Source organism: Lathamus discolor, chromosome 4 (assembly GCF_037157495.1).
Source record: "Lathamus discolor isolate bLatDis1 chromosome 4, bLatDis1.hap1, whole genome shotgun sequence".
NCBI lineage: Eukaryota > Metazoa > Chordata > Aves > Psittaciformes > Psittacidae > Lathamus > Lathamus discolor.
The window spans coordinates 74,919,930-74,933,964 of NC_088887.1; the positions used below are offsets into that span (position 1 = coordinate 74,919,930).

The following is a 14,035-nucleotide window of genomic DNA, read 5'->3' on the forward strand; positions in this document are numbered from 1 at the left end:
ACAGTGGAGATCAAAAGCTCCCTTCAGTTGCTCTCACTTCAGCATCTACAATAGTTTGTGATGTCCTGGCATATCTGAGACATTAAGGCTGTCTTAACACAAGACCATTCTGCACTGAACTGCAGCTAAAATTGAAATGGGATGGGATATCCTAGGGTGTCACAAGACCTCTACGGGCAGAGATACGAGACGAGCCATGAGATCAAGCTAACAGAGCCAGTTAAGAATTACCTCTAGCGAGCTGACTGAACGGAGGTATATACTTCAAAATGAGGACACTGATACTGTAAAAAAAGTCCTTTTCCCAGGAGACTTGAAGTTTTGAGTCCTAGCAGATAGAGCTTGTTATCTGTGAAGTCTTGAGCTATACTGTTATTTAGCCATATGCTAGTGTTCAATGTTTCCTATTGAGTTTCTCTGTTTGATTGTGCTCCATTGGCTCTTTCATCTTCACATAGAATAGAATTGATTTTTTCCTGAAATGCCATTACATTTTTTTTGCACAGAGCTCTGGAAAGAACACAGATAAATGAAGAGGTTACGCTAATATTAGATTCAGGGCTATTTTAAGAAGAACCTTGGATGTAGTTTTTATGAAGATTTCCTCCTTATAAATAATGCATAGGTAGTCTGCTATGTCATGGAGCTCATTCATCCTTTTAGCTGAAGTTAATTGCTGAAAAGGAAAATATATCTATAGGTTAAAATGGCACATCCATCAGCTCAGACAAAAGTAGATTTAAGACTTACGAAGAGGAGACTCAGTTATGGGATGGCCTTTATGAAAGTGGAAAAATCTTGGCGTGTCAGCCAAATGACACACCAGCCAAACATAGCTGTATAGAACCAGATTGTTTAAAATGCAGGAGATAGGCCAGTTGTTGTGTTTTGAGTTGCATTTTGAGGCATAATTATGCTGACGCAACCAGATTAGGAATTTTCTTCATTTTGAAGAAAAATGTATGTTATAACTTCTTTTCTGCTGTTTTTTGAGTTTTCCTCCACCTGTAACAAGCGATCTCTGCAATGTCAACTAGTAAACATTCATACTGTTAAAATGGAGCAGATATAGGGCTTACTCTTTGACTTGAAGCAGAAATCAAAGGTAATGGTACTGTCAGCATTATGGGAAGACTTTAAAGGTCCCCCAAACATGTTTATTGTGGCCAAGATTGAAATGAACAATCTATATGTTATGACTCTCCGAATATGACTCCATGAACTACCCCAGGGAGAATGAGAATAAGGTAAGTGTATGCTATGACTAAGTAAGTCTTGCATATGAACTGAGCCATGGGAAACAATATGCAGAATGCAAAACTTTTACCTGAGAGATAATTAAACTGTTGCTGAGACTGAGTTTGGCACTATAATGTTCAAATATCAAAGAAGTGTCACTGGCAAATAACAAAGAGATATCAATAATGAAGATAAATGTCTCAGACATTATCAGGAGAAATCAAAAGGTAAATCTATTGCAACCTGACTTCTACTAGAAGCAACATTCAGGGAACACCACTGAAGTTTTGGCAGACCCAGATTGAAAAGCCTACTCTTAAAAAGCGCCAGTGTCTTGGGAGGCATTTCAGACAGCCCGCACTGACTGTTTTTGAATTCTGTGGTTTGTTTTGCAGATGATGATCTGTCAGAATGGCTGCCAGTGTTAGATGATGAAGCTATGGAAACTGGTTTTGATGATCTTCAGTTCTTGCCTTTCTTTGGAGATGGGAAACCCAGGTCTGATTCAGAGCACATATATTTCTCTAGCAGAAAGGACCTGGAGTCTGAATTTCTAAACCACTGCTCCTTTTTGAAAAGCATCTCCAGATATTGCAGCTGTCAGGAATGGGACTTTCCCCAAGGCAAAATAAGGAAATCGTGTGGCTGTCTTTCAGGGACATGGCAGCCACACATGGTTGAGCAGTCTATGAAGCCTGGTGATTTGTGGGCCAGACTTCCTAGACATACAGTGTGAATACAGGCTGTAGAAAAATACCACAAAAACACAGAAAAATTCCAGCTTTAGGATGAATTTGAGGATCTTAACATAATATTAGTACCTCGTTAATGCAAACTGTGCTAAAAGAATCAACTACAATCAGCACACAATCAAGTTAATGGCCTAGAAACAGAGATGCTCCATTTTATGCAGTGACAGGTGCCAGGATGTGGCTGAGTCTGTATGTCCTTGATCGGAAGTACAAAGATAGAATAAGTACCTGTGGCACCTCTATTAATTCTCTGTCTTGATATTGATGTGCACCCATCAAGAGTCGAAGACAGAGGATTTGTGTCTTCTAAGGAAATGAAAGACAAGGCATGAACCCAAGCAGTAAGCCCTGAGTGTCCACACTGATTAATTGTTAACTTACTGGCCTTTTCTTGGACTGCTCCAACTTGCTTTTGGCAGAATGAAACAGCTCCAGAGTAGGTAGCTCTCAGCAGTACAGAAATGAATCGGGCTGTGACACTTCGGCCTCAAGATCAGGCACTGGTCTTTGTCCCCCTTTTATTTATTAGTATAACTGTAACCATGAAGCCTATTTCTCAGAAAAATAGTGCTGAATAGGAGGTGCAGGTTTATAGGAAAAAGATATTGGACAAAACCTTCAGTACTACATCAAGCAAAGAATGGAGGGACAAACCATAGAAATGGAGACTTAGGAAGTTCACAATGTATTTTTCTCCTGATGTTTAAAATGAAGACTTCATAATTCATGAAGAGCACCCATTTTTACTTATTTTTATACACTTATTATTTTGGAGAGTGTACATTGTTGCTCATTTAATTTTGCCTCCATGTACAGTCAATGCGTTATATCAGACATCTATTTTTCTCAAATAGACTTCAATACATGATTGCAGCTGGTATAATATAAAACATCATTTGGTGATACTAAGACAATTTAATGTGACTGACTTTTGAAATAGGGACATTTTAGATAAATACTTGAAACAGGAGAGGGATGGATTTGGGGTTAAATGAATTCTGGGTCTTCTGCCTACAAAGACAGTAAGATTAGTGAGAGGTTCTTGAGGAAGAAACTGTTTTCATTTGTTCCATTCCTTTTAAAAGAGAAACAACATTATTCAAAATGGCCCAAAATTTTACTGAATACAGCATAGAGCCTCTTCCCATACATCAAACAGGCTTTTAGGTAGAAAAAGCTGCATGTCGGTGATGAAAAATAATCTGTGTGTATGTGGGTGTTGCAGGCATAACATTATTAGCGCATCATCATTTTCCCATTGTAAAAGCATGCTGACTGACTTGTGGAAATACAGCTCTGATTCCTAGTCATCACATTTTTAGTGGGTACAGCCAAACGCAAGATACAAAATTGTTTGAAGATTTCAACACCCTGCCTGAAGCTTTCTGAGCAGTGTCTCAGAATAATTGACAAGTGTGTCTTTTCTCCTACATTAGGTCTGCAATTGCATTCCATGCACCCCATTACATCCAGCAAGGTATCTGTCATTCTCACTGAAGCTCTAAGTGGTCAGTATGTATAAGGGGGAAAAATTAGACAACAGATGACTGATTCGAAATCTGCTCATATATCATATCTACAGATCTGACAGGATAGTGGAGAATGCAGCACCAAACCCAAAGTCCAAAACCAAAGAATAAAGCATTTCCATGTGTTAGAACCTGGAAAAAAAAAAAAAAAAGTATGGATATGACCTAAGAAAACACGGAAATCACATTTTAGGAGAATAATGGTCTATACAGAAATATACAAAAGCCCCTCAAGGATAGACAGTTCTGTTATCTATGAAAATATCATACAATCAATTTCACTGATATAATTTGGTTTCTGTATCTCAAGATTTAAAAAACATTGGCTAAGGTTTCTCTTTGAAAAAAATCTTTACATTGTAAATGGAATTGCTGTGATTTATTAATCTTTGCAGCAAATAAAATATTTCTTAGGGGCAGGAGAAACAGCCTGCTCTGCTGCAAACAAGTAGTGAGATGAGTTTGTGCCAAGATGTCATTGGATGCTGGCAGGGGACGTAGGTTCCTGACTAACGGAAAAAACTGAGAGTTGAGCAAGTAAAAAGGAAAATGAAATACACCTGAGCCTTGGGCGAGTTTTCAGTAAAAATATTTCTTATTTCTTTTCCTGAGCTACGAGCTGAGTTTGCTGAAGCCAGCCTTTCATTCCCAAAGTATTGGAGAGAATTCGGCTGTTAAATGCCTTGATCATGGCTGCCAGAACAAAGTCTCATCGTGCAGGATGTAGACAGCTTTTAAAATCCAAGTAACTTCATGTAAGTTGAAAGTAAAAAGCGTCTTGAAGGAAATCCTTAAAAACCTTCAGCATTGGGGCCATAAAAAGCATCTAATTTTGGGTTGGCAGGAAGAATATTAACCTCAGCCTCCACCTCATCCCCACATTTTTCCTAGCTATGCAGCTTCCTTCCAAGCAATGGAAATTCACCATCTCAGATGGCAGCCTAGCCAACACCTAACTGACTACTGGCAGATCAATGGGGTGCAGAAACTCCTAAAGCAGAGAACCTGCAAACTGTTCACTTTAGATTTTGAGCTGCAGTGCACTGATGAATATTACGGAAAAGCCATTAATTGTTGACTATTGGCCCAACAGCACCTGATACTGAATTCAAAGGATCTTATTAACACAGGGTTCAGAGGTGGTGATGATCTGTGTACACACATACACACTGAAAATGGAAAGCAGGAAGCTGGTATCATTAACTCTGTTTATCTTTGTGTCAGAATCCAGACAAAACTCTATCAAACTGAGGTCTGGTAATCACAGACTGTCCAATGTAATGTTATTTCCCTTGAGTGGCTATTAAAGGAGGTTAAACGGAACATTTTGTGTATTCACCTCAAACACATTGTACTTCAGTTTGACCTAAACGGATCAAAATGTGTTCAGAAGTTAATGTGGAGAATCACAGATGAGACACGAGCAGAAGTTACCAAGCATACTCTGCAGGATATTGCTTACAGGGTTATTGCTAATTTTTGACATTCTCTGTTTTCCTTAAACCTCTTACAGCTATAATTTGGAGTTAGCTAAATAGTACCTTTCTCCCTGTCACTCCCTTTGGTAAACTTTGAGCTCGCTTAACTAGGTGAAGGATTCAAAGGCAGTCTGGTGCACGGTCGAACAAGCAAAAGCTATTTCTAGTGGTCTGGACAATTCTTCTCCCAAGTCTAGACAGAAAAATGGTGGAGAAATTTTTCCCTCTGCTTGTGACCATGCAGCAACAGAAAAGGCGCGACTCACACAGTACCTTTGCCGACACCTGCATGCTGTTTTCTTGCATGTTCATGATGGCTTCAGAAATCTTGACATCAATAGGATCCATGACTGATTCAATGTTGAATGGTCCCTCTAATCTCTCCGCTACCAGAAGCATAGCATCTGTTGAAACACAAAGCAGCCATTCCCTTAAAGAAGGAATACCTTTAGGTGACTCAGGCAGACCAGCATTGGCAGCTGGAGGAGTGGGTATTGAATGCTCCTGAGCAGGAGCCCATGGGGACACGTGGCAGCGAGACCATGAAGCCTGCAGGGCAGCTTCCCAGCTATCAAAAGTATCTTCCACTACTGCTGCCACCATAGAAAGAGGAAGAAATGCTGTAAAAGCTAGATTCGTAATAGTTGCCATAACATTATGGAGCTTGGGGTAAAATCATTTTACACAGCATCGCTCCACTTGAAGCAGCCATTAGTGCTTTGGCATGTATTTATATAGTTTCCTTCCTGCAAAAAAGCAGGAAGATAAAAGTGAATCCCTGGGGTATGTTCTCAGAGTTTGTGTGAGATGATGAAAACTTTGATATGATATATCAGGGTGTTATAATTAAAGCAGCTGTTCTTTCTGACCTTAATGATCTCATTTTCTTGCAATATAAACAGCAGATGAATATTGGATTTCTGCCATAGTATATAGGTATAAACCATATTTGCCTTGCTACATTTTCAAAACATGTTTTAAAGCTGTATGCAGAATCATATATTCTTTGCATGTTTTGGATTTTAAAAACGATTGTTTGCTTAATTTACATCAAAGCCCCTCTGCAAAATAATTTTATCTTTCTGTGTTCATTAACAAGTAGAAACCAAGCGACTGAACAGAAATTAATAACTAAAAAGGGTTTTGCCATACATCACATATGTTCATCTACACAGAGACACAGATTCATCACACTTTCTAAGACAATAGCTGTGCGATTTATACTATGCCTTTGAACATCCTATTTGATCCTTGTCTCACATGTTAGCATTTAACATTTTCAGCATCTAATTAAACAGACGCCACTTGCAATTTTAACATGATAAACAAAAATCTTCACATGCTCTCTTACTTATTCCTCAGACTTAGACTCCAAAAGGTACTAAACAGAATTCTTTCCAAAACAGACCCCATGCATGCTCTACTATTGTGAGCACTAGTCCCATGGCAGCTATGTGAGCTTCTCCGTCCCCACAGGAGCACATGTGTGTGGATGTACGGGAAGAAGAGGCTGGTGTCTCCCCTTAGCAATTGAGACACAGACTCCCATGCCCAGCCTGACCTGAGCACTACAGTATGTTGTTTATATGCACTCAGTGCATGCCCAAAAATCCTACTGAAACTGAAATTACTGGGCATGCAAGCCTAAGCACTTCTGCAAATTTGGGTCTAATATTTCAGAGTATTTTTAGACCGGAAAGAGTCTAATGTCAGTTACTTGGAGTGGGGCGTGCTGCACTTGTTGCTAACTGTGAGAAACGGTGAGATGACAGGAATCTGATTCCAAACAGAGGTGATATTTTGACTGTATGTGATTTTAAAATTTTTTAGCTTAAACACTTCCCAGTGGGAATCTCGATGAAAACAATACGTAGCTCTGACAGAGGAAACGAAACAGGTTTTATACACACAAAGGTAACACACACACACATACACACGCACAGGCATACACTTAGAGATTCCTGCAACAAGTTAGCTGTTTTTCCACATGCAAAGAGAATAAAATATTTTCTTCCTCACACATTTGGAACGACTTGTATACAACATTTATGCCTTAGCACTTTGTGAGCAACATGATCAGCCTAAATCCTAGCTGCCACAACCAATAGTAGGACACATGTCTTGGTGGCTGGATTTTGGTGATTTAGTTCAGGATTAAGGTAAAGATTAGGGTTAATGCATAAAAGAGTCATGCGATAGTGTTTTTTTTCTGTGTGGGTTTTTTTTGATAGGAGTAGCCCAAAGCTTAAGTTAAAGACAGGTGCCTCTGCATGAGCACACTTTAGTTGTGGAACCAGCAGGTTGGACAAGCCTAGTGCTAAGCTCAAGAACATGTTTTGGATAAGGGTCTGTGTTGAAGTAGAGTTCAGTAAAAAAGGTAATTGCTGGAGACCTCTCATGTGAATGGGTGTCGACTTGAGTCTACTTGCCTTTTCTTCTAATGGCATGGGACACTAGTTATGAATTAAAACTTGAAGCAGAATCTCAGCTACACAGCAGAAAAGTGCACCATTTAATTATAAGATTAATTAATTAAGATTTAATTATAAGAATAGCCTTTCCTCAAGTAAAGTGTCTTCAATTTCAAAATTAATAGTTCCAGGAGTTGCAAAGATCTGCTCCTGACTTACACAGTTTCTATTTTTAGAGAGAACATCCTTCAGTTCATCACCTTCTGTTTTCTGAACCCTAACCCTATCCATAGATTTATTCTTTCTGTAGTCTTTGAACTGGAAGTTGGCAGAGTCTGAGATGTGGATAATTTCTAGCTGCCAAAGGTCTGAGCTTTTTGCTGTGGTGAGCTTCCTTGTTTAGTATAGTATGGTATGGGCCTGATGGTGGGTTCAAGAACTTGGGTTCGAGTTAAGACTAGAGGCAAGTTTATAAAAAAGGAAAAGAAAAGAACAACAACAATAATAAAAGAACAGAGAGCAAGATCAAGCAGTGGATCCCAGGTTGTCCATAACCTTTAATTGCTATTTCCTTCTCTAGTGTGGAACGACTCTGGGCCACTCCAGGCAGCTACTCACAACACAAATCTGTGGAGAAGTGAGCCTGAAGCGTTGAGGCTGTGAGCCAAGAGTATCACTTGACATTGGAGCCCTGCAATCTTTTATTTAGTTAGCACTATAGGAGCATGGCTAGGGACCAATGTGTTACGGGAAAGTTTAATTTGAAATTTCCACACCTTTATTGATGACAGGTACATCTTTGTATCAGCAGTCTGTATTTTTGTTTTGGAGCTAGGATGTGGGACAAGACTAGTGTTAAATTAGAAGCCCATACAGGGACATATTTGCAGAGGCAGAGTCTAAGAAACGGATTAAATGCTGGGATGAGAGATGCCTGAAGGGCTAAGGTGAAACAGGTTCCTCCTGCATCATTATTTCTGAGGCTGACACGAGTTGTGTTTCCAGTTAAAGCTTATTTTAGGACTCACTGGACTAGAAGTCTTGGGTAATTGCACAGTTTGGATGAGCTCTTGCACAAATGGAAAACTAATGTTGTTTGAGGACTCATTTTATCTTCTTCAGTTTTAGCAGGTGTGTGGGGCCACGGCTGATTTACCATTGACTTGACTGCTGGGTTACTCATGTCTGCTTCTGGTAGGAGCATGACAAGCTCAGTTGAGCAAAATAGGATGAGCAAGTGCCACTTCTATAAACTCCTAAATTATTTTCTTAGCCTCTGACTGAGCTCTTCCTTTTATCATTTCTCTAACCATAAAACTGTTCTTAATGCTAAGTCAAAGCCATCCAGATGCTACCTGACAGCCTTAGACCGAGAGAAGCCTTGAAGATCAAGGCAGTCATTCCAAGTGTGCAAGCCCCTTGGGAACATAATCACTACTGTAGTTAACCAGCTTCTACCTACTGATTTTTTGAGTTAACCCTCAGATTAAATTTCAGACTGAATTTCCTATCCTTAACATTGTCCTCTACAAAAAACCAACCAACAAACCAACCAACACACCCTCAGTGTGTTGTCTTAAGGTGAATTCCTCCTTTGGAAAATATTTCCTTAGCTCATTAGGTTCATCTTCTTGTCAACTCTAACCCTCACTCCATTGCTAAACCTTATTATGCACTTGCCCAGTACTATATGAATACATACAATACACACACACCAGGTATCCTATGCAACCGAATGAAATAAAAGCTGTTAGGTTGAATATAGTGAAAATCAGATGAAATTTAATCTGACATTTATGATACGACAGTCAAAACGATGTAACGGTCCTTCCCAGACTGTAGCTCTTCAAATCTATAATCATATAGAAACAAAAATAACGCTATTGTCCCAAATATTTTTTCTCCTAAAAATGTTCAGAACAATATTACAGGAGAAGCTGGAAAGATTTCAAAATGACGTTAAGAAAATCTATATGCCTCAGTCTTGAAATCTTAATTCTCAAGAACAGACCCTTGAACTCAAAGAAAGCCTAATTCTGTTTAGTAGGACTCTGTATGGGCTTAATAATCTCTCAGTCAGTTCAAATAGCAGATACTGGGAGCTAAATTATTTTGCACTACAAAAATCTGAAAACTGATTGATTAATTGACTACCTGATTCTTTATGCTGTTAATACACTTGGACTGTGTTGTTCAGTTACGTATGTTCTTTATTTTTACCTGTTTTGCGTTTTTCAAAATCTGCTTTGTTTAGGCTAAGTACCTGTCTTCTCTCTCCATATACTACAGCACTTGGCAAACAGCTGGCATCTAAACAGTGGATCAGGAACTCAGTTTAGGTAAGTCATTCTTGTGTTGCAGGCTCATTAGTGACTGGGAAACAATAAACATGACTAACTGCTCACTCAAACAGGCCTCCAAAACATTCCTAAGAAAGTGCAGAGCATATGGCACACTAGATTCACCATCAGTGCCACTGCTCCTAACCTCTTCTGGTAGATGCATGTTACTCAAAACAGGAGTGGAGACCTTCCTGATAAAGCAAAAGCCACAAGACTGCTGAAGTCCAAATGTGTAGTCCCAAGGGCCCCAAAATGTCTCTGTTGGCTAGGCACAGCAGCTCTGTTTAACTGCTTTGGTATTCCCTTGTCCACACCAAGATATACCATAGGCATTTGACAGAGGTTCTTAGCAGGACATTGTTTCATTTTAAGCAATATGTTTAAAAAGATCCCGCAGAAATGTTTGGTTTACTTCACAGATTATTATTTTTTTTTATTTTAAGTTTTTAATGACAAGCACAGGACATAACTGATCATCGTGCTAGATGATTCATTGTGTAACTTGAAAATTCAGAAGGCCATGTGTGAATTTCAAGAGTTGATGATGTTTTGTGAACCCTGAGCATCTTCAGGCAAAATAATGGATAGACTAATAATATAAATAGACAAGAATCTGACTCCGTTTTCTAGGAACTGCACCAAAGCCACTGTTTTTTTGACTTATGTTGATACCAAAAGTGATGGCTTCCTGTTCATGTTGCATTTCCTTCAGGGCAGGTTTCCAGAAAACTTCCTGGTAAATCCCAGACTGAAACAAAATGATCAGGGACAAGAATACTGATTTATGAGACATCTGACAAGTGGAAAACCCCCCAAACTAGACTGAAATACAAAGCTCCTGTAAAAACAATTAGCACCTCCTTTTTCTTGACACCTCTCTATCATCAAGAAAACGTGAAAAGTCTGAAAGGAAAGACTCAGGGAGCTGATAAGGGAAGGCATTTCTTGGGTCTATGTGAGCTTGGCTGCGACATCAGTTTTTCCTTTCATGCACGCTTTTTTCTTCTACTTTTAAATTATCAGTGAGAGTCCAGCAGTGGCTGAGCTTTCCCCAAAGAAATCCAGAAAAGCATCAGTGGATAAAATCTCTAAAAATGTTGTTTCTTCAGGGAGACAAAGAATGGTGAAATACTAGATTGCATGTCCTATACAAAATCTTAAAGTATATATTGTTTTGGGGAAAAAAAGGAAGAAATTCTTAAATTTCCTATCAGGAGGTTCCTGTTTTTTCTACTCCTTTATATGTTGTCTTACACTTATGTATGGAGAACTGTGAAGTGCTTGTTCACATAGTTGCTTGTGAAAGAATATAAGGATAAATTTTTATTTGGGAAACTTCAAAGGATTTGTCTATGGACTAGTCTGTGGATTGCAGAAGAAGAGAGATGAACCAGCTGTAAACAGGCTGAGCAACTTACTGTAGTTGACTATGACCTTGAGAATGGCAATGACTGTTTTGGAAAAGGATGTAACTGTTAAAATGCTGGGCTCCAAAGCAATGGTCATTTGGTAGCTTCCCAAACTTCTGACCAAAAGCGAGAGGAGGCAGAAGGGTAGCATTTACTATGCCATGCAGGCGAAACTCAGTGAGTTTTCCATCATGACGCTAAATATAAATAGTGGTCATAAAATCTTTAGAGCATTATATGGTAAATTAATGAAACAAAATAAAAAGTAAAAATTGAAAAATGAAGTATGGGTACATAGTGACTTTTTAGAAATATAATAACAGAGGAAATACATCCCTGTAATACTCTGCCAAAACTTTTACTGCTAGATTATGATTTACTAAAAAAACTCAAGAAGAGGAAAGTAGAACTGCACCTTACATTTAATTAGGTACTAAGAACTCTCTTCTCAGGAAATCAGAGTAAGACATGGCAGTGATGCCAAAACTGCTATTTTACTTCGGGTCCACAGACCCCTTTTTTACTTCATTATTCATATGAGAACGTTGTATGATACTATTGTGATGAGGCTTAATTGACAGATTTCCTCTCTGACTACGCAGTACGAATATCCAGTTTTAAGCTTATCTGTTAAGGTATGCAGGCAAATGACTAGTCCTTGCCTGAGGTTTAGGTGAATGAGGCAAACCATGAGATACTGCTGGACGTGGCATGAGGTTTTCTTGGAGGTAACAAGTAACAGCATAGGCAGCTGAACAAAGGTCACAGATGGCTAGCAGAACATGGAGCATTGAAGAAAAATCACCTAGGGTGGTTTGTTTAGGTGGGAGAAAACAAGGGTAAAGGAAAAGATGGATTAACATGAGGTGGGAAAATAGGACAAAGAGGGCATATGAAAGCGCCATCCATGTGGAACCACTGGTGGTCAGCAAACTTGTTGGCTGCCTGATCACTGCAGTATGCTCTATATTCTTATTAAACTCTATTCCTAAACATTTTCTGGTTGGCAATAATAGTGGGGGTATGCATCATATTCTCTGTGCATGTATGCGTGATGTCATGCTAGCAAACTATCTGGCAAATAGGAGGAAACTAGCAGCTGGAAAAGACCCAAGGTGTAAACTGGGTACTTGGTGAAGGGTCTAGGTCTGGGTGAAGAGTCTGGATAGTGTCTGGATGCATAGCCTGGAGGTCCATGCTGTGGTTCAAAGGAGCTGGTTCAAGATGTTTGTGTGCATGTGAATAAAGGGGTCTACATGCATTCTGAGAGAACACTGGCAATGGGCAAGGCAAAAGTTAGGCCCTATACAAACTTCAGGCCAGTCTTCAATGTGTTCTAAAGCTTCATAACACCTCATGGCAGTCTGAGGGGGATCTCTTCACACTCTCAGCCTTCTGAGACAATTGTTTCTGTAGCTCTGCCTAGAGCACAGAGTTCTTCAAAGGAATAGTGAAGAAGAATGCAGTCCTGAAAGTGCCTACCGTTACACTGTACACAGAATCCCACACTGAATATTAGAAATAACTAGGAAAGGAACAGAGCACCAAATAAAACATATTTATATTTAAGAACATATCTACAATGAAATAACATCTTGGATACTGCATTGCAGAAGACGTTGTAAATGTAAGCTTTCAAATATGACAAAAAAAGTAATCTTGAATTAGAAGAATTATAGGAGGATGTAATAGAGGCCAGCCAAACTGCAGGTGACATGAGAACATGTCAAGGTTCATTGCCTATTCCAGTACAGGAAGGGTGATGTAGAATATGAAACTAGAGGATCACATTTTATTAATTTCTTAATGTTATAATGAAGATGCCTTGTTAATCCTAAAACTATGCGGCAAATGTCTTAGTGTTGCCATAACTATCAGAAAACATCTCGATGCTCCTCAATTCCTTTGGTAAATTCAGCCTTTTATTCCTCTGAATCAAAGAAAACTTTTGCCCTGTTTTGTGTGGGAAACCACAATTGCTATTAAGATCTGAAATACATATTTCTCAGGTACCAATGCCAGATTTCTGAATAGAAATCCTATGAGAAATATCTTTCCTGTTACTTTGCCACTAAGCTGACTTTATGCCTTTCCTTGCCATAAATAAACAATCAACCTATGGCCAGCTTTGCTGGCATGACTCCATCCCAACGGAAGAGCTCTTAGGGAGGTGTCATACACAGTTGAACAGACAAAATTGATTTTTGCCTCTCATCTTATTGATTAATATGGAAATGTACTGCAGATATCCCATTGCATTTAAAACCCTGCCACTCTGCAGAGAATTTTGATGCCTAACAGCATTTTCTCCTACTGAGCCTCAATACAGCAAATAAAAATAGTGGGCTCTGCCTCCTCCCCTAAGATAAATGTTTGAATCCCAAATGACTGCGTGCATCAAAGTTGTCATAAATCAATACAGCTGCTGTGACTGATCTATTTATCGTTTTGATATTTCTCTTAAAAGGAAAGAGCAATTTCTCTATGTTTGCCCAGCTGCACTAACTATATTAAGGGGATAAAATAGAACTAATCAATAAGATAGGGCAACACTGTAAAATCCTACACTTGAGCTCCTTTATTATTCTAAATTATCTGTGTCCTAATCTTTTAAATGATTGGGAGATCAAGAGTAAAAATGTTTGTCCAGTGTAGAGAAGGTCAAAGTAATATAAAAACCTAATGTTCATCACACAAGGCCACTTGCCTGATATGTTGTAATCATCATAAATATTAATAACAACACACAGACAGTGTTGGAAGAAAGATCTGTTCCCACTAAAACTTTCACAGCAGGAAAAAAATGTTTTAGCTGAGGGTGAAAAATTTTTAAATGGAACAGTTTTCACTGAAAGATGCTGCCTGGCTGCACATT

At 38.9% G+C, this 14,035-nt stretch overlaps 1 protein-coding gene across 1 annotated transcript in view; it reads right to left on the minus strand.

The window, feature by feature from the left end:
* GPC6 (glypican 6) overlaps positions 1-14,035 on the minus strand; it is a 763,338-nt gene that overhangs the window by 61,875 nt on the left and 687,428 nt on the right. Inside the window, exon 5 of the mRNA XM_065675796.1 lies at positions 5,272-5,402. Coding sequence (XP_065531868.1) covers positions 5,272-5,402 — 131 coding nt within the window. The remainder of the gene's footprint in view (positions 1-5,271; positions 5,403-14,035) is intronic.